The following is a 22,725-nucleotide window of genomic DNA, read 5'->3' as shown; positions in this document are numbered from 1 at the left end:
TATAGGAGCATGTAAATAACTGTTTATCTTATAAATGTGTAGTCTTAACAAGATTAGAGTAATTGGCTTCTAGCTAAATCTAAATTTAGAGAAACATTCTGTATGCTTAGTTTTTATAATGAGAGATCTAAGAGAAAAAATAGAAAAGTATTTTGAGTCTAGTTAAGTCAGAATTAATGGATACATAGTGTATTTTGAGAAACTTGATAAAGGCAAAATGGTGAGAATGATTTCAGTGTAGTACATTCACTGACTAAAGAATACAAAGTCCTTCTATTTCCTAAAGGGAAGTATTGAGACATGGCTGCTTTTATAACTCAAAATAATATCTAAAATTATAGCATTTTCTGATTAGCTTCCAAGCTTCAAGAATATACAGGGATGTAAACGACATGTTACAACTCTTTTCTGACAGTTAGCATTAGTAAACCAGGAAAATTTGATGCTAGATGGAGATAAAAGACTTTACCTTGGGTAAGATTTGTACATATATGGAAGAGTCTATGTGATATGTGACATGTGTTTTCTCCACTTTTTAACTTAGAGTAAGGAAGTTCACTACTAGAGCATTCTTCTTTGGATTCAAGAACAACTTTCATTCAATACCTTGGATGCCATAGATATTTTGTCCATCTTTCCAGTATCATGGGAGAATATTCAGAAGCCTGATAGACTAGTTAAGCAAAGTGTTACAATAGATATTTGTAAAAATTTTAGGTGCCTCATGGAGGTTGGGGAAAGAAGTAAGATGATAAATAAGTTGGCGTATATATAATGGAATGCATCCAATATCTGAAGACAAAATAATAGACATTCTTGTGGAGGCAAAGCAAACTTTGTAAAAACATATATATACCTGAGGTCTCATTGAAGACCTTTCATATCAGGAAGTCATAGAAATATGTCAATAATTAATTTAATAAGCATTTGAGAACATACAATGGTCCGGGGACTCTGCTAACTAATGTGCATTCAGTGTGAATAGACAATGTCCATTCTTCTTAACACTGAAATGAAGTAGTAAGTTTTGAATCAGGATAACTATAGTAAAGTAAACCATTAATGGAAAAAGCAAAACCAGAAGGTCAAATGGTTCTAGACAGTGGGAAAAAGTCAACAACTTTGGATACAGATATATTAAATGTGAGTTGTCAGTAATACTCATGGATTTTAGAGATTAATTTATAATCAGCCAGTCCACGGGAGGCACCACTGCCTTCAATCTGAATCGATGTCTACAACAAATTTTACTGAGCTGTAGGACAAACCAGTTAAAACAGCCAGAACTATTTACATATGCATATGTCTGCATACCTCTTTCATATGCTGATCTCTTAAAATTCTTAAAATTACAGCCAAATTGTGTTAAAATTTCAGGGAATTAAATATAGAATTATGGGTTCATTTATCTCATAATAAATAAAATCATTATGTGATTAAACAAATAAATTAAAAAAAAAAAAGCTGGCCAAGAGTCCATTGACTTTACTTGCAAAATATAGCAAAAATGAAATATGCTTAATTTATATACAGCTAAATGTAAAGCAGTGTGAGAGTTATGCTAATTTTTCTTCCTTTTCATTTTACCTCGTATGTATTTATGTTTGTTTAGTTAATTTAGGTAAAGGAAGGAATTCATGATGGGACATGAGAATCACACTTTCAGCAGTGACTTCATTCTTTTGGGACTCTTCTCTTCTTCCCAAACAAGTCTGATATTCTTCTCCTTTATATTCATCATTTTTGTTATGACTGTAACAGAAAATACAGTCATGATTCTCCTTATCCGCAGGGAATCACGACTCCATACTCCGATGTATTTCCTGCTCAGCCATCTCTCTTTTATGGATATCTTGCATACTAGCAACATTGTTCCTAAAATGATCTCTGACTTTCTGTCAGGTAGCAGAAGTATTTCATTTGCAAGTTGTGGCTTCCAGATATTTCTATCCCTCACCCTCTTGGGCGGCGAGTGCCTTCTCCTGGCAGCAATGTCCTATGATCGCTATGTAGCCATCTGCCACCCACTGCGCTATCCCATTCTTATGAATGACTATGTCAGCATTCTCATGGCTGGAGGATCCTGGCTTATTGGGATGGTCAACTCCATAGTTCACACAGCTTACACTCTCCACTTTCCCTTCTGTGGCTCAAGAGCCATTGACCACTTTTTCTGTGAAATCCCCGCCATGTTGATGTTGTCCTGTGTGGACACAACACACTATGAACGAGGAGTTTATGTAAGTGGCATCGTTTTCCTGCTTATTCCTTTCTCTCTAATCTTTGCATCTTATGTCCAAATTCTCCTTACTGTCCTCCACATGAAATCATCAGAGGCATGGAAAAAGTCCTTTTCTACCTGTTTCTTCCACATGATTGTGGTCATAATGTACTATGGGCCATTTATATTCACATATATGAGACCTAAAAAGTACCACACCCCAGGCCAGGATAAGTTGCTGGCAATATTCTACACCATCCTCACACCATCTTTCAACCCAATTATCTACAGCATCAGAAATAAAGATGTTTTGGAGGCAATGAAAAACATGCTCAGAAGTTATTTTCTCCATAAAAAACTGTAGGGAAAATGCTTGAAGTAGTGTTGTTGTCTATTTCCATATTAAATATCTAGAGTATATCTGTTATTCAAATCTGTAGAAAAAAATTAAAGTTTTTAAACTCTTCAAGTATAGAAAGAAATGGATATTTCCAAAACCCTGATAATAGTAAAGTTGTCACAGATATTTGTCTTATAAATACATATATCTAAAACTGTAACTATCCCTCTATGTTGCCAATTAAAATCACCAAAACCAGTTATAGAAAGTCAAAGATGACTAAAGTTTAATTTTATTCTCCCACTAAATTGTATGAATTTGTAAAAATTAACTTTTATAATGCAATCACATTATGTATATCTATGTGTATATATGTACATTATACATATATATTATTTATATACATATGCACATATACATTATGTTTATGTATATATGGAGAAATCCATACGATTTCTGTATTTATTTGAAACTGTATAATATTTCAAACATTATATGTTATCAAATATCTATAAAAATTCATACATTAAAAGGGTGAAGGTGGGCAAAATGTACCAACTTGAAATTATGAGATAAACATGTCCTAGGGAAGTAATGAACAGTATGGTGATTACAGTCAACAATGCTATATCATAGATTTGAAAGTTGCTAAGAGAGTAGATTTTAAAAAATCTCATCACAAGAAAAAAATTATACCTGTGTGTGGTGATGGATATATCTAAACTCATTGTGGTAATCTTTTTGCAATATATATATGTATCAAAACATTCTGTTTTACATCTAAAACTAATACAATGTTATATGTCAATTATTTCTAAATGTAACAGAAAAAAATTAAATGTGTTAGCATTATTAAATAATATTTATTCAGTGCATATTATTTATATTATTAAATAAGTATTAATATATGACATTCATTTAATATTTTAGTTAATTTTAATATTATAAGAATAACATTTATTTGAAGTTATGTAATAACTAGCTTTCAGTTTCTATGAACATGTTTTCTCATCATAGAAACTACTTAATTTTGAAATGCTTAATCCATGTTTATCTTACACAATGAAATAAGCAAGTACATTGGTTCCATCCTTGTCATAGGGTGGACATCTTTCTTTATTTCGATGTCCAAGGCAGAGGGCTACACCTCTGCATGGAAGAAATAATGTAGGTAAGGTCCAGAATCTTTCAAGCGGGCACAAGCAATTTCTGTTCCTGACCTCTCCCCAGCTTAATTAATGAATAATTTAGGGAAACAAACTGTTTAATTACATAAAATTGCAAATCAATACTACCACATCTATCACCCTGCCCACTCCTGGAAGTTTCCAAAGCAAGAAAAATTCAAAAACTCCACTTAAAATACCCATTATTTATTGATTTATTGAGTGTTTTGTTTTAAAATCTTTGTTACTCAAGTGAGAAATATATATGAAATATATATGCACTAGTTGTGGTTAAAAAACAAAGACTAGCCCCCCCTTATCCACAAGAAATATGTCCCAAGGCCTCTAGTGGATGCCTGAAACTATGGATAGTACTGAACCCTAAGTATGATGTTTTTTCCTCTCTATGTGTACCGATGATAAAGTGTAATGTATAAATTAGTCACACTAAGAGATTAAGAACAGTGAACAAAGAAATAGAACAATTATGTCAATACACTGTCGAAAAGTTGCGTGAATGAGGTCTCTCAAAATTCAAAACATAAATTGCTTGCTTCTGCACATTTTCGGACTGTGTTGACTTTGGTAACTAAAACTATAGGAAGTGAAATCTCAGATAAGGAGGTGGGGACTGCAGTACTCATCCTTTTCTAGAAGCAGGAACACAATACTTTATAAGAATATCCCTAAAAATTTAGCAATCCCACTCCTGTGCACATATCTGGAAAAGAAGAAAACTCTAATTCAAACAGATACATGCACCCCAATGTTTATAGCAGCACTATTTACAATAGCCAAGACATGGAAACAACCCAAGTGAGTGCCCATCAACAGGTGATTTGTTTAACAAGATATGGTATATAGTATATATATATGTGTGTATATATATATACATATACACATGTGTATGTGTATATATATATATATATATATATATATATATATATATATATAAGTGGGAAATCTCTCAGCCATAAAAGAATGAAATACTGTTGTGTGCAACGACATGGATAGACCTCGAGACTATCATACTAGGTGAAGTAAGTCAGTCAGAGAAAGATAAATATTATCTGATATCACTTATATGTGGGAACTGAAAAATAATACAAATAAATGTATATAAAAACAGAAACAGACTCACAAACATAGAAAACAAACTAATGGTTCCCAAAGGGGAAAGGGAGAGGGAAGGTGTAAGTTAGGAGTATGGTATTAAGGGATACAAACTACTGTAAGTATCACTAGGAGAAGTTCAAATAGACTGAAGATAACAATGTTTATGTTAGTTGTATCACGAGCTACACATTTTTCCAAATTCATTGAAATAAAATTGACATATTGTGTAAGTTCAAGGTGCATTATGTTGATGTGATGCATTTATATACTGCAAAATGATTACCAACCAAGTGTAAGTTAACACCTCTGTCCCATCACTAAAAACCATTTCCTTTTTTGTGGTGAGAATACTTAAATTCTACTTAGAACTTTCAAGTATATAATGCAGTATTACTAGCTATAATCACCATGCTGTATGATAGATCCCTAGAACTTATTCCTCTTATAACTGGAAGTTTGTACCCTTTGACCAACTTCTCCTTATTTCTTCCTTTCTCTAGCCTCTGGTCACCATCATTTTATGCTCTATATGAGTTTAGCTTTTTAAATTCCATACATAAGTAATAGCATATGGTATTTATTTTTCTATGTGTGATGTGTATCACCTAGTGAAATGTCCTAAAGTTTCTTGCAAGTTTTCTTAAACGATGGCTGGATATCCATTCTAAGGGCTGAATGACATATTTATACATACACACACACACACACACACACACACATACACACACAGAATCTCTTTGTTATTTATTTATTGACAAACATGCATGTTTCTATAATGCTGTGATGAACATGGGAAGACAGATATCTTTTTGAGATCCTGTTTTCATTTTCTCTGGATATATACCCAATGTGAGATTGCGAGAACATAATATAATTCTATATTTTATTTTATAGGAACTTCCATATTGTTTTTCATAGGGACTGAACCAATTTACATTCCCTCAGGCACAGCACAAGGGTTTATCTGTTTCTACATCCTTGCCAACACTTGTTATCTTGTATCTTTTTGATGATAGCCATTCAAACAAGTGCAAAGTGATATGTTCTTATGGTTTTGCATTTCCCTAATGATTACTTATGTTAAGTATCATTTCCTATACCTGATGGTCATTTGTATGTCATTTTCTTAAAAAAGGCCTATTCAGTTCCTCTGCCAATTTTTTTAATGGGATTGCTTTATTTTATGCTATTGAGTTGTATGAATTGTTTACGTATTTTGGGTATAAACACCTTATCAGTTACAGTTGATTTGCAAATATGTTCTTCCATTCTGCAGGTTGCCTTTCATTTTGTTGATTGTTTCTTTTTTGTGCATATGCTTTTTTAATTTTGTATAGTTAACACATTTATTTTTGCTTTTGTCACATGAGCTTTAGGTGTCATACAGGAAACTCTGCAAAAAACAATGGACTATTTGTTTTTCCCTAGGAGTTTTGGTTTGGGGTGTTATGCTTAAATCTTTGATCCATGTTGAGTTAATTTTTGTTACTTGTGTAACATAGGGGTCCAGTTTTGTTCTTCAACATGGGGCAACCAATTTTCCCAACACCATATATTGAAGAAACTCTCCTCTTACAATTGAGTATTCTTGAAATGATTATCAAATATTAATTGATTCTTTGAGGGTTTATTTTTGGACTCTCAATTTTGTTCCACTTTTCTATGCTTCTCTATTATTACCAGCATCATATTTTATGATTGCCAGAAGTTTTTTATTAATTCTTTTATACCTTTATATAATTTTAAAGGTTACTTTCCATATTGAGTATATGTTGTGAGTTGTACAAAACATCCTTGAGCCTTTCTTATAAGCAATAATTTGTGCCTTCCACTCCTCCACCCCTATACTGCCCCTCTATCCTTCCCAAATGGTAACCGCTAGTTTCTTCTCTATAATTGTGAGTCTGCTTGTTTTTGTTATAGTCACCAGGGTATTTTTTAGACTGCATATATAAGTGATGACATACAGTTTTTTCCTTTCTCTGTCTGATTTATTTTCCTTAAAATAATGGCCTCCAAATACATCCATGTTGCCACAAATGGTAAAATTTCTTTTTCTTTTTTTTTTTTTTTTTTTATGGCTGAGCAGTATGTCATTGTGTATATATACCCAGGGGTGGGATTTCTGGGTCATATGGTATTTCAATTGTTATTTTTTTGAGGAAACTCCATAGTGATTTCCACAATGACTGCACTAACTTACATTCCCACCAACAGTGTATGTAGGTTCAGTTTCTTTACATCCTCAACAGCATTTGTTATCTTTTTTTTTTTTTTTTGATGATAGCTATTCTGACAGATGTAAATGGATATCTTGTTGTGCTTTTAATTTGCATTCTCCTGGTGATTGGTGATGTTGAGCATCATTTCATGTGCCTCTTGGCCATCTGTGTATCTTCTTTGGAGAAATGTCTATTTAGGTATTCCCTCCATTTTTTGATTGGGTTGCTTGGTTTTTTTGATATTGAGTTGTATGTGGTGCTTATATATTTTGGAGATTAATCCCTTGTCAGTTGTTTCATTTGCAAATATTTTCTCCCATTCTGAGGGGTTGTCTTTTCATCTTGTTTATGGTTTCCTTTGCTATGCAAAACTTTTAACTTTCATTAGGTCCCATTTGTTTTTAGTTTGTTTGTATTTTTAATTTTTATTACTCTGGGAGGTGGGTCAAAAAAGATCTTGCTGCAAATTATATCAAAGAGTGTTCTGCCTATGTTTTCCTCCAATAATTTTTTACTATCTGTCTAGCCTTACATTTAGGTCTTTAATCCATTGTGAATTTATTTTTGTTATGGTGTTAAGGAATGATCTAGTTGCATTTCTTTTTAACTTGTAGCTGTGCAGTTTTCCAAGCACCACTTCTTGAAGAGACTGTCTTTTCTCCATTGTATATTCTCACCTCCTTTGTCAGATTAGGTGGCCATGGGTGTGTGGGTTTATCTCTGGGCTTTCAATCCTGTTCCATTGATCTATATATCTATTTTTCTGCCAGTATGAGACTGTTTTGATGACTGTAGCTTTGTAGTATAGTCTGAATTCAGAAAGCCTGATTCTGCCAGCTCTGTTTTTCTTCCTTAAGGTTGCGTTGGCTATTCAAATCTTTTGTGTTCCCATACAAATTGTAATTTTTTTTTCTCATAATTCTGTGGAAAATGCCATTGGTAACTTGATAGGGATTGCATTGAATCTAGAGAGTGCTTTGGGTAGTTTAGTCATCTTGACAATATTGATTCTTCCAATCCAAGAACATGGTATATCTCTCCATTTGTGTCATTTTTGACTTCTTTCATCAGTATCTTATAGTATTCCGAGTACAGGTTTTTTCTCCCCTTAGGTAGGTTTATGCCTAGTTTTTTTTTTTGTTTTTTTTTTTGTTTTTTTTTTTTTTGATGCGATGGTAAATGAGATTGTTTCTTTAATCTCTCTTTCTGATCTTTTGTTGTTAGTGCATAGGAATGCAAGAGCTGTTTTTCTATTAATTTTGTATCCTGCAACTTTACTAAATTCATTGATTAGATCTAGTAGTTTACTAGTGGCATCTTTAGGATTTCTATGTATAGTATCATGTCATTTGTAAACAGTGAAAGTTTTACTTCTTTTCCTATTTGGATTCCTTTTATTTCTTTTTCTTCTCTGATGCCATGGCTAAGTCTCACAAAACTATGTTGAATAAAAGTGGTGAGAATGGACATCCTTGTCTTATTCTTGATCTTAGTGTTAATGCTGTCATTTTTTCACCATTGAGGATGATGTTTGATGCAGGTTTGTCATATATGGCCTTGTTGAAGTAGGTTCCTTCTACACCACTTTCTGGAGAGTTTTTATCATAAGTGGGTGTTGAATTTTGTCAGAAGCTTTTTCTACATCTACTGTGGTGATCATATGGTTTTTATTCTTCAATTTGTTAACATGCTTTATCACATTGATTGATTTGCATATACTGAAGAATCCTTGCATCACTGGGATAAATCCCACTTGATCATGGTGTATGATGCTTTTAATGTGTTGTTGGATTCTGTTTGCTAGTATTTTGTTGTGGATTCTTGCAACTATGTTCATTAGTGGTATTGGTCTGTAATTTTCTTTTTCTGTGATTTCTTCTTTTATTTTTGGTATCAGGGTGATGGTGGCCCCTTAGAATGAGTTTGGGAGTTACTTTACTACAATTTTTGGAAGAGTTAGAGAAGAGTAAGTGTTAGCTTTCTTCTAAATGTTTGATAGAATTCACCTGTGAAGCCATCTGGTCCTGGACTTTTGTTTGTTGGAAGATTTTTATCACAGTTTCAATTTCATTACTTGTGATTGATCTGTTCATATTATCTATTTCCTCCCGGTTCAGGCTTGGAAGGTTGTAATTTTCTATGAATTTGTCCATTTCTTCAAAGTTGTCTATTTTATTGGCATATAGTTGCTTATAGTAGTCTCTTATGACCCTTGGTATTTCTATGACGTCCATTGTAAGTCCTCCTTTTTCATTTCTGGTTTTATTGATTTATTTCCATTTTTTTCTTGATGAGTCTGGGTAAAGATTTATCTACTTTGTTTATCTTCTCAAAGAACCAGCTTTCAGTTTCATTGATCTTTGCTATTGTTTTCTTCATTTCTATTTCATTTATTTCTGCTCTGATCTTTATGATTTCTTTCCTTCTACTAACATTTGTTTTGTGTGTTCTTCTATCTCTTTTTGCTTTAGGTGTAAGGTTAGGTTGTTTATTTGAAATGTTTCTTGTTTCTTGATGTAGGATTATATTGCTATAAACTTGTCTCAGAACTGCTTTTGCTGATCCCATAAGTTTTGGGTCTTTTGTTTTCATTGTCATTTGTTTCTAGGTTTTTTGTTTTTGTTTTTGTTTTAATTTACTCTTTGGGTTCTTCAATTATCAATCAGTTATTTACTAGCATATTGTTTAGCCTCCATGTGTTTGTGATTTTTACAATTTTTTCCCTGTGATTTATTTCTCACCTCTTAATGTTGTAGTCAGAAAAGATGTGTGATATAATTTCAATTTTCTTAAATTTACTGAGGCTTGATTTGTGACCTAACATGTTTTCTATCCTGGAGAATGTGCTGTATGAACTTGAGAAGAAAGTGTATGTTCCTGCTTTTGGAAGGAATATCCTATAAATATCAATGAAATATATCTGGTCTATTGTGTTATTTAAATCTTGTGTTTCCTTATTTATTTTCTGTTTGGATGATCTGTCCATTGGTGTAAGTGGAGTGTTAAAGTCCCCTACTATTATTTACGGTCAATATCACATTTTATAGCTGTTAGCATTTGCCTGATGTATTGAGGTGCTTTTATGTTGGGTGCATAAATATTTGCAATTGTTATATCTTCCTGGATAGATCACTTGATCATTATGTAGTGTTGTTTCTTATCTCTTGTAACAATCTTTATTTTATACTCTATTTTGTCTGATATGAGTATTGCTACTCCAGCCTTCTTTTGAGTTCCATTTGAATGGAATATCTTTTTCCATCAACCCACTTTTGGTTTGTATGTGTCCCTAGATCTGAATTGGGTCTCTCATAGCCAGCATATATATAGGTCTTTTTTATTTTTTGTATCCATTCATCCAGTCTGTATCTTTTGGTTGGAGCATAATCTATTTGCATTTAAGGTAACTATAGACATGTACGTTCCTATTACCATTTTCTTAATTGTTTTGCATTTGTTCTTGTATAATTTTTTTCTTTTCTTGTGTTTCCCACCTAAAGAAGTTCCTTTAGCATTTGTTGTAGAGCTAGTTTGGTGGTGCTGAATTCTCTTAGCTTTTGCTTGATTGTAAAGCTTTTGGTTTCTCTATCAAATCTGAATGAGATTCTTGCTCATTAAAGTAATCTTGGTTGTACATTTTTTCTCTGATCACTTTAAATATATCCTGCCACTCCCTTCTGGGCTGCAGAGTTTCTGCTGAAAAATCAGCTGATACCAAATGGGGTTCCCTTGTATGTTATTTCTTACTTTTCTCATGATGCTTTTAATATTTTTTCTTTAATTTTTTTTTCTTTTTTAGTTTGATTTATATGTGTCTCAGTGTGTTTCCCCTCAGGTTTATCCTGTATGGGAATATCTGTGCTTCCTGTACTTGGGTATCTATTTCCTTTTCCCTGTTAGGGAGTTTCTCAACTATAAGTTCTACAAATATTTTCTTAGACCTTTCCTATTTCTCTTCTTCTTCTGGGACCTTTATCATTTGAATATTGGTGCATTTAATGTTGTCCCAGGGGTCTCTGAGACTGCCCTGATTTCTTTGCATTCTGTTTTCTTTATTCTGCTCCTTGGCAGCTATCTCCACCATTCTATCTTCCAGCTCACTTATCTGTTCTTATGCCTCAGTTATTCTGCTATTGATTCCTTCTAGTGTAGTTTTCATTTCAGTTATTGTGTTGTTCATCACTGCTTGTTTGTTTTTTCATTCTATGTCCTTGTTAAACGTTTCTTGTATCTTCTTGAGCCATGCCTCCATTCTATTCCCAAAATCTTGGATCATCTTTACTATAATTACTTTCAATTTCTTTCCAGGGAGATTGCCTATTTCCTCTTAATTTATTTGATCTTGTTGTTTTTCATCTTGCTCCTTCATCTGCAACATATTTCTCTGTCATCTCATTTTTTATAACTTACTATGCAGTCTCCTTACTGCAGGCTGCAAGTTTCACCATTCCCTTTACTTCTACTGTCTGCCCCTTAGTGTGTGAGGTTTGTCCTGTGGCTTGTGCAGGCCTCCTTGTGGGAGGGACTGGTGGCTGTTACCTGGTGGGTCAAAATGAGTCCTGTCCCTCTGATACACAGGGCATGTCAGGGGGTGCATTTTGGGGTATCTGTGAACTTAGTACAACTTTAGGCAGCCTGTCTGCTGATGGGTGGGACAGCATTCCTGTGTTGCCTGTTGTTTAGTGGGAGGCATCCAGCAATGGAGTTTCCAGGTAGTTGGGTGGAGCTGGGTCTTGGTGTCATGATTGAAACCTCTGGGAGAGTGCATGCTTATTAATATTCCTTTGCGCTTAGGATTCTCTGGAGGACAAGCATCCCGGACTCAGTACTCCTACCCTGGATGCCCAGGCTCAACCCCTGGCATGGCAAAAAAACAGGCGGATGGGAAGAAAATAAACAGAAAGACAAAACCCAAGACAAATAGCAAAAGCAAAAACAAACAGCAACTATAACAACCAAGCAAGAACAAAACAATCTCTAAAGACTAAACTAACAAAAACAAAATATAAAAAACAAAACAAAAATAGAAAGCAAACTAAAACAAAAAAGCAAATAAAACATAAAACAGAGAAAAACATTAAAAATGATAAAAACTAAACAAAACAGAGAACAAAAAGAAAAATACCACAAAACAACAAAGTAAAATAGAAAAATGAAAACTATATTAAAATTAAAAAAATAATAAATAAAATATAAGAAATAAAACAACTGAACAAAGTGAAAGAAAAATAAAAGAATAATAGTAATAATAATATTTTCCTTGGGCCTCCATTGTCAGTGTCCTTTCTCCTAAAGTGAGCCACAGCCATCCCCGCCTCCCCAGGAGGCCTTCCAATACCTCTACGTAGCTCTCTGGATCCACTGCATGCACTGTGGTGGCAGCTCAGATTCTGACGTGGCCCAACTCCTATATGTACTTGCCACCAAAGTCCACAGCTGCTAAAGCTAGACCAGTCTCATTTGTGGAGCACTTGTCCATTCAGTTATTCCACAGACACAAGGTTTAACAAGCCAATTGTGGGGATTTATTCCACAGCTTATGCAGTTGCAAGGAGAGATTTCTGTTTCTTTTCTTTAGACACACTGTCCTGTCCTGGGGCTCAGCTTTTGTTTTGGCTCCACCTGTGCACATGGGGCACTCGGAGGCATCTGTTCCCTGCCCAGGCAAGAGGGTGCAAGAACAGTGGCTGATTGGGGCAAACTTACTTTGTCAGTCTGTGTGGGGATAAGGTGGCCACAATTGGGATGTACATGTAGTGCCTGTGGTGGCAGAGACTGGCAGAAAGTTGAAACAGACTGGGGAATGCTCACTCTGGTGGGAGTCCCTCCCAGTGCCCACAGAGGCAGGGTCTGGAGTGTTGGGGTGTTGGCAGCCCTGCCCATTGCATGCCACTCAACAATGGTGCCTCATTTCCAACACAGACCATGCTTCATCTAGGAGCATTCCTGATTGCAGAGCTCCTCATTCTCAATTCTCAGGTTGTCTCTTCATAGCCAACATTTGTCCTCTTTCCCAATCTTCTTGCCTAACCCAATCTTTATCACTCAACCCCTGCCAGCATAGGCAGATTCCTGTCTCAGTCTGGGGCACTCAGGGCTGAATTCTGAGGAGACTGTGGCAGTGCTCAGGACTCCTTAGCTTGAGGTGAAGGTGAGACTCTCAGAGGGTTGCCCCTCCCAGTACCTGCAAGGCAGAAGTCTGTTGGGAAGGGGAGGGGTTTTTGTTGGTGGCTTCACCCCTTGTGTGCCACTCAACAGTGGTGCTTTGCATCTGTGGTGGCCTGGGCTTCTTCTGAAAACTTTCCAAGTTATGGAGCTCTTTACTCCTGTCCTTTCAGGATGTCTTTTCACAGTCCACAGCTATTACCTCCCTGGGTCAGTGCTCCAAACCTCACTTTCCAGAACACAAAAATCCTCAGCAAAATATTAGCAAACTAAATCAAACAATACATTAAAAAGATAATATGCCATGATCAAATGGGATTTAAGCCATGGATGAAAGTTTTTTCAATATCCAGAAATTGGTGTGATACACCACATTAACAAATTAAAATATAAAAACCATATAATGATTTCAATAGATGCAGAAAAAGCTTTTGATAAAATTCAACATATCTTTACTATAACAACTCTCCAGAAAGTGGGCATAGGGGCAATATGCCTCAACATAATAATAAGGGCCACATATGATAAACCCACAGCTAACATCATACTCAATGGTTAAAAATCAGAAAGCATTCCCTTAAGATCAGGAACAAGGCAAGGATATCCACTCTTGCCACTTTTATGAAACAAATTGGAAACCAAGAAATATAAATTTCACTGTTTGCAGATGACATGATACCATACATAGAAAACTCTAAAGATGTTACCAGGAAACTAGTACAGCTCATCAATGAATTCAGTAAATTTGCAGGATACAAAAATTAATATACAAAAATATGTCACATTCTATACACTAAAAATATTTACCATATGATCCAACATTCCAAATCCTAGACATACATCTGGAAAAGACAGAAAGTCTTAGTTAGAAAAGATACATGCACACCAATGTTCATAGGGCACTATTTACAACAACCAAAATATGAGAGCAGCCTAAATGTACATTAACAGATAAATGGATAAAGAATATGTGATATAGATATAGATATACCAATATATGAGATATGTAGATATGCATGATGGAATATTGCTCAGTCATAAAAAAGAATGAAATAATACCACTGCAGAAACATGGATGGATCTAGAGATTAACATAGTAATTGAAATACATCGAATAGAGAAAGACAAATGTTATATGATGTAACTTACATGGGGAAATCTAAAAAATGATACAGGCTTCCTAGGTGGCACAGTGGTTAAGAATCTGCCTGCCAATGCAGGGGACACATGTTCTATTCCTGCTCCAGGAAGATCCCACCTGCTGTGGAGCAACTAAGCCTATGTGCCACAACAATTGAGCCTTTGCTTTAGAGCCCATGAGCCACAACTATTGAGCCCACATGCCTAGAGCCTGTGCTCCACAACAAGAGAAGCCATGGCAATGAGGAGCCCGTGCACCACACCACAATGAAGAGTAGCCTCCACTCACCACAACTAGAGAAAGCCTGTGTGCAGCAATGAAGACCCAACACAGCCAATAAATAAATAAATAAATAAATTTAATAACAAATAAATAAAAATAAAAAATTACACAAATGTACTTAATTACAAAATAGAGATAGACTCACAGACATAAAAGACAAACTTATACTTACCAAATGGGAAAGGAAAGAAAGGGATAAATTGGAAATTTGGTATTAATAGATACACACTACTACTATATAAAAAATAAATAAACAATAAGGACCTATTGTATTGCAGAAGGATCCATATTCAATATCATGTAATATTCTATAATGGAAAATAATTGAACTATACTTATGCTATATATATTAATATAAATATATATATAACTGAATCACTTTGTTGTACACCTGAAACATTGTAATTAAACAATATTTCATTTAAAAAAAGCCAAAAAATTAATTTCAGTCTTCTTAAATTTCCTGTGAGTTTTTTTGGGCCTAATGTATGATCTATCCTGTGCAACATTGTGTGTGAATTTGAGAAGAATTTGAATTCTATTTATGTTATGCGGCATTTCTGTATATTTCTGTTAGATCCACCTGATCAAATAGGTAAAGTCCAAGATTTCCTTATTAATTTTTTCTAAAAGTTCTATTACTGCTGAAAGTGGGTATTGGTACTCCCTTCAATTATTGTAATACAATTTCTTTATTCTGATCTTTAACATGTGATTTATATATATTTAGGAGCTTTTGGGGGGTGTATAATTTTACTTTTTATCTCTCTCTTAGTATATGAAGTACACTTTAAAAAGTTCCTAAATATTCTTTATGATATGTGATTGATCTGTCAACTCAATAGCAAAGTAATTTACAACTATATAAATCTACCCTCAAATAACACTACATTGCTTCACATTACATCCCCCCTGTCATTTTTTTATTTGTCTAAGAAAGTCTTGACTCTAGGTTGATTATTTTTTATTTTATCACCTTATTTCAGTCCAATCCTTTCTTACTTTCATGGTTTCTGATGATAAATGTGTGAAAAATCTTATCCTTGCTCTTATTTTTTATTATTTATTTATTTATTCATTTTCATTGCAGTATCATTGATTTACAATGTTGTGTTAGATTTAGCTGTACAGTAAATTGAATCTGTTGTACATACATACACACACACACACACACACACACTCACTCTTGTTTAAATTCTTTTCCCATATAGGTCATTACAGAGTATTGAGTAGGGTTCCCTGTGCTATACAATAGGTATTTATTAGTTATCTTTTTTATATTTGGTAGTATGTATATGTCAGTCCCAATATTCTGATTTGCCTCTCCCCCCTTACCCTCTGGTAACCATAAGTTTATGTTCTACATCTGTAACTCTATTCCTGTTTTGTAGATAAGTTCATTTGTACCCTTTTTTTAGATTCCATATGGCTACTATAAAACTCTTACAGGAAAACAGATAGAACACTCTCTGACATAAATTACAGCAAGATCTTTTTCAATCCACCTAAAGTAATAAAAATGAAAACAATAAACAAATGGGACCTAATTAAACTTAAAAGCTTGTGCACAGCAAAGGAAACCATAAACAAAATGAAAAGACAATCCTCAAAATGGAAGAAAATATTTGCAGTCAAAGCAACCAAAAGGGGATTAACTTCCAATATATACAAACAGCTCATGAAACTCAATATCAAAAAAACAAGCAACCCAATCAAAAAATGGGAGGAAGATCTAAATAGCCATTTCTTCAAAGAAATCATACAGATAGCTAAGAGGCACATGAAAAGATGCTCAGCATCGCTAATTATTAGAGAAATGCAAATCAAAATAACAATGAGTTGTCACCTCACACTAGTCAGAATGGCAATCATCAAAAATCTATAAACAATAATAGCTGGAGAAGGTGTAGAGAAAGGGAATCCTCCTGCACTCTTGGTGGGAATGTAAACTGGTACAATCACTACGGAGAACAGTACAGAAGTTCCCTAAAAAATTAGAATTATAGCTACCATATTGCCGGAGCCTACCGACAAAATCGATCAGGTCCTTAGGCAAACACGACGCGGCTAGGAAATAAAGAAAGACACACAAAAGATGGGGTCGAGAGGATCAGAAGCCTCTAGGGCAACTGACAAACTTCTTTATTATGCGGTGGCTTTTTATACACTCTGAGAACAAAGGGGGACATCAAACGAAATGACTCCTTCTTTGTTATAACTTGTTCTGTCTCTTCAAGGGCACCAGGAACTTGCATAGTAGCTTGTACCATACATGGTCTCAGGATATTCTCATACGATAAGGAGTCTGTGGGAACACACACTGCAGCCCAAGGAATCACATGCTCTTTGTTTAAGCACATACTCAAGGTCAGGGGTGGCGGGACAGAGAGCTATGTTTGTTTTACACAAATCCTTGAATTAAGGCAGCTCCCAGGGCCATGTCCTGGGAGCAGGACCCCTTTCTCAGGGCTGCTCCCCGCACCATATAATCCAGCAATCCCACTCCTGGGCATATATCTAGAGAAAACCATAATTTGAAAATATGCATACACCCCAATGTTCATTGCAGCACTATTTACAATAGCCAGGACCTGGAAGCAATGTAAATGTCCATCAAAAGAGGAATGGATAAAGATGTGGTACATAATATACAATGGAATATTACTCAGTCATAAAAAGAATGAAATAATACTATTTGCTGCAACATAGATAGACCTAGAAATTATCCTTGTTCTTCTAACAGTATTTTGTTTGTTTGTTTTTTCTCTGATATCTTTCAATATTTTCTCCTTGCCTTCTTCCTCTGTCATTTGGATGCAATACACCTAGATTATATCTTTTGGTATTTAGTCTCCTGTGTATTATCTGAGCTTCCTGAATCTTTGGTTTAGCATTTGTCCTTAATTCTGGGAGAGTTTTGGCCATTTTCCTCAAATATTTCTTCTATCCCATTTTCCATTTCTTCTCCTTCTGGTATTGCAATTATGCATATGCTATACATTTTGAAGTTATACAGTATTTGGTTATATGCTTGTATTTATTAATTATGTTTACTACCTTTTGGAAAGTTTATAAAGACATATTTAAGCTCATAAATTCTTTCCTCAGCTATTTTGCATCTACTGATGTAACTAAAATATCTTTCTTCTTTTCTGTTAAAATATTTCTTATTTGAAACAGAATTCCATACTTTGTATTTCATGCTGATTTTTTCTTACTGTTTCTATCTTTGCTCACCATAATTTTTTTTTATCAGTTCTTTCATGTTGTACACTTTCTCTATGGGGAACCTTAGCATATTAATTATAGTTGTTTTTAATGCCTTATGTGAAAATTGCAAAATATGTATCATATCTGAGTCTGGTTCTAATGCTTGCTTTTTTTCTCCATAGATAATGTATTTTCTTTCTCCTTATCAAGTCTTATACTTTTCTAGTGATAGTCAGACATGATGTATTTGGTAACAGGAATGAGGTTAACAGCCTTTAGTATGAGATTTTATGTTAATTGGGAAGTTAAACTCTGTTAAATATTTACTGTAGCTGTAGGTGAAAACAAACCACAGTACCTCTAGGGCCCATATTTTTGTCTCCTTTTTTTTTTCCTTTGGTATTCCCTGAGAACCTCTTCTTATATATAATCCATATATTGCAATTTTTCCACTATAATCCATTGTTGATTATAAAGGATTCCGGTTGATATGATGATGATTTATGTATGTGGAAATGCATCTTATAATCTTATGATTATCTTTCAGTCTTGCCTTCGGACAGTGTCCATGAGATATAACCATCACAAGACTTTCTTAGCCATCCTCAATTCTCTTAGGTGGGAGAGGAAAACTAGAGTGGGGTGGAGTCATACACACACACACACACACACACACACACACCTTCTTTCAGCTGGGTTAAGACTTTCTGGCCAAGGATTTGGCTATTTTATGGTCAGTGTTCTGAGTATTTCACAATGGTTATCCTTCCTCTGCCAGAAGCAGGAAGGGGTCATTCATTACTCTTCATAATGTGAGCTTGTTGTGAATTTCAATCTCTAATCTGCATGAAATTTGGCCCCTCCACCTCCCAAGCACCAGTACCCAGGAGTTTCTCATTTTCAAGATGGTCCAAATTTATCCTCCAGAAATCCAAGGTAAACCCCCAACAGTTTGTCAAAAATTACTATTTAAGTACCCTTTCCACTTTATGGCTACAAGAGCTTCTCCTTCATGAATGCAGATATCAGCGGTAATGTTCTACATGTGCCTTTCTCTTAAGATACAGGGATTGGGTTTTCCTGTGACATCTATTCTCTGATGGTTTAAAGAAAAGTCAATGATGTTTTACTTTGTTCTGCAATGTTCCTCTGGTAAACAGAGGGGTGATCACTTCTAATTTCCTTTCATGTGAGAGCTGGAAAGAGAAATTTTATTAATTTTTTAAAATTTTGATTTTGAAGTTTATTTTTCAAACAACTAGCAAGTATTTTAATGTTTAAAAAATATAATTCCTTTTAATTTTGTATAAAGGTCACTTCACAAATAATATTCCCTGAAGTAGACACTGCATACACATGTTAGATTTTACTAATCATTTCTCTGGAATCACTAAGGACAGCAAAATAATTGAGGCACAGTTTACCTGAGGAATCAGAGTTGCAGCCTGGGGACATTCTCTGTGAGGACTGGAAGTAAAACAGTAAACTGGCCTTGGATTATTGAAGTAATAATCATAAGGTATTTAACCATCTTTGTTCAGAAGCCTCTTTATTAATGATGTGAGAGGAAAGAAAAAATATATACATAAATCAATGAAATCTTCAGTGTGGTTCATAGGAGTAAGTAGGAGTACTTTTTTCAGGAATATGTTGAAGAAGTCTGTTACAGTTTCTGGAGCTGGCAAATGTATGCTGCTCTAACCTCATATGCATAATAGAAAACTCAAGTAGGCCATTAATTTAAAGTCATTAATTAATTCATTAAAGCCTAAGTATATTTCATTCATTTTACATAATAAAAAAGTTGCTTATATCTGTATTGGTAACCTGGTTTTATTTTATTTTCAAACAAATGCAATGTACTAACTCCAGGGTCATGTACAACAACCAGTTTTGTGTAAAAATTATATGTTAAGTATGAAAATATTCTAGTAATCTATCCCCAGTGTTCAAAGTCCTTCCTGAAAGACATTTGGAAAAACTGTAGGGAATGAGGGGTTTTACATATCTGCAAGCAAATCATCTTAATGGTACATGAACAGTTACTTAATTATAATTATATGCACTTTTCCTCTGGAAATATTCAAAAATTTTCTTCTGTTGGTTGATTTTACACTTCCTCATTCCCCTGAAGTAAAATGGGTAGATATTTCAGGACCTTATTGAGGAACGTGACTTCCAAATTAATGTTTTCTCATTTAGTGTAATTATTTTTGGTGAATATATACATATATTTTTTCCTAAACCATTTATAGCACTGTGAATTAATACCAAAAACAAGAAACATGGGTGTAATAAACAAGGTTGTATCATTTCAGATTCAGGTCATTTAGTTACATTTAAATGTTTATAAAACTTTAGGAAAATATATAGTGCATAATTTTGGAAAAATTCAAAAGCTATTTTTGAGTAAATAGCACATTAAATTTCTTGTAAAATTATCTTAGTAAATTAATCAAATATGCCAATAAATCTAATAAAATATTCATTAGGTTTCTCTAGAAATTGAGTTTATGTGACTGTTATATCCAGTTAAAATTAAGGGACTGTTATCAAGCTCAGGTTCAGCTGCTCGTCACTCAAAAGTCAATACTTGAGAAGCAAGTGCTGGTAGAAACAGAAAGGTTACTTTGATCAGAAAGCTGGCATCTGGTTAGAAAGTGGACTTCTGTCCCAAAACCACCCCCTGTTTCTGCTCAGCCATTAATGTTTTTAAAGGGAAAAAGGGGAAGTAATCTTAGTTAATCATTGAGATAGGAGTCAGATTCCTTGCCATCTCCCACTGTGACTCCTTGTGATCTTCCTTTCTATGCTATCTTCTTCACACAGTTTGCTCTTGAGATTACTGAAAGGGAGGCTACAGAAGAGATCTGGTCATCAGTTAATGACTTATTCTTCATTTCTATTTCTTTGATCTAAGGAAACAATAAAAAATTTAGGCAAAATATTGTGTATTCAAAAGATTTGAAAGATGTGCTTGGGATAGATGGTAGTTAAAATATAACTTTACTAAAGTTTCAAGACAAAAAGGGACTCCTGCAGAGAGCACTTTCCTGCAAAGAGCTCTTGCCTGCAAAGAGCTGCTTACAGGATTACTTTAAAAGTCACTGAAAGGTGTTTTGTTGTTGTTGTTGTTTGCTTTTTCTCTTTTTTTTTAATTCTGCAGATTTCAAAATTCTATCTCTATTACACAGTACAGATTTTTATATTTTTCTTATAATCAAAGAGTTGAGAAGACCAAGAGAATTTTGAGAGAGAATTAAGGTTGGGAAGTGGTTGACCCTGTTAGACACTTTCATTCTGTCTGGCATTTTTTTTTATCATAAAAGTTACTTAAGCTTTCTAGAACTTGCACTATTTTCTATAATGTTATTAAACTCTAGTGTTTTAGCCTGAGTATGTTGGCATGTTCAAGCTCTGGACCCCACCTCCCCATATGTTAAAACCTTCATTTAAAACCAGATGCTTACTAAATTTGTTCTTTCTGGTAGTCATTTGGTAGTTAGGAGGTAAGATCAGCAGATAATATTCCTGTCATTTTGTGTCTTAGAGTTTTTTATGTTTAGTGAAAAGATGCATAAAAAGATGCTTTGTATATTACTGAACCTAATTATACCTATAATAGTGTTTTAGCTAGTTTTCTTACTAAATTCATGTCATATAGTTTATTTTTTAATTTTTATTTTTATTGGAGTATAGTTGATTTACAATATTGTGTTAGTTTCAGTTGTACAGCAAAGTGATTCAGTTATGCATGCATATATATCTATTATTTTTCAAATTATTTTCCCATTTAGCTTATTACAGAATATTGAGTGGTTCCTTGTGCTATACCATAAGTCCTTGTCAGTTATATGTTTTATATATAATAGTGTATATACATTAATCCCAAACTCCAAATTTATCCCTCCCACCCAACCTTTCCCTTTTGGTAAATATAAGTTTGTTTTCTAAGTCTATGAGTGTGTTTCTATTCTGTAAATAAGTACATTTGTATCATTGTTTATATCCCACACATAAGTGATATCATATGATATTTGTCTTTCTGTTTGATATCCTTCACATAGTATGATAATCTCTAGATCCATTAATGTTGTAATTGGCATTATTTCATTCTTTTTTATGGCTGAATCATATTCCATTGTATATATGTACAATATCTTTATCCATTCATCTGTCAATGGGCATTTAGTTTGCTTCCATGTCTTGGGCTTTTCTAAATAGTGTTGCAAAGAATATTGGGGTGCAGGTACCTTTTGAATTATGTTTTTCTCTGGATATATGCCCAGGAGTAGGATGCTGGCTTATATGTTAGCTCTATTTTTAGTTTTGCTGTTGTTATTGTTGTTTAAGAAAACCTGCATACTCTTCTCTATAGTGGCTGTATCAATTAACATTCCCACCAAAAGTGGAGGAGAGTTCCATTCTCTCCACACCCTCTCCAGCATTCATTGTATGTAGACTTTTTGATGATGCTCATTCTGACTGGTGTCAAGTGATATCTAAAATAGCTTAGGTTTGCATTTCTCTAATAATTTGTGATGTTGAAAAAGAAATTAGTGATGTTAAACATCTTTTTATGTGCCTGCTGGCCATCTATGTCTTCTTTGAGCAAATGCCTCTTTAGATCTTCTGCCCATTTTTTTATTGATTTGTTTGTTGGTTTATTTGTTTAATATTGAGCTGTATGAGCTGTTTTTATATTTTGGAGATTAATCCCTTGTCAGTTGTATCATTTGCAAATATTTTCCCCCATCGCAAGGATTGTCTTATTTTGTTTATTGTTTTATTTGCTCTGCAAAAGCTTTTAATTTTTTTTGTGTGTGTGTGTGGGTCTAAAGAGTATAAGCATTTTATTTTAT

At 34.1% G+C, this 22,725-nt stretch overlaps 1 protein-coding gene across 1 annotated transcript; it reads left to right on the top strand.

Moving 5' to 3' along the window:
- The first annotated feature begins 1,637 nt into the window (after positions 1-1,637).
- On the top strand, positions 1,638-2,585 carry LOC130836095 (olfactory receptor 2AJ1-like). The gene has a single exon (XM_057708059.1). The coding sequence runs from the start codon at positions 1,638-1,640 to the stop codon at positions 2,583-2,585; it is 948 nt and encodes a 315-aa protein (XP_057564042.1).
- Positions 2,586-22,725: the final 20,140 nt, after the last annotated feature.

This window comes from Hippopotamus amphibius, chromosome 15 (genome assembly GCF_030028045.1).
Source record: "Hippopotamus amphibius kiboko isolate mHipAmp2 chromosome 15, mHipAmp2.hap2, whole genome shotgun sequence".
Classification (NCBI taxonomy): Eukaryota; Metazoa; Chordata; class Mammalia; order Artiodactyla; family Hippopotamidae; genus Hippopotamus; species Hippopotamus amphibius.
The sequence above is the reverse complement of the archived record's forward strand: the minus strand, read 5'-3'. Positions and strand labels throughout refer to the sequence as shown.

Excerpts from the sequence above, each read along its gene's own strand:
- LOC130836095 (XM_057708059.1), top strand. The coding sequence starts at position 1,638 with ATGATGGGACATGAGAATCACACTTTCAGCAGTGACTTCATTCTTTTG.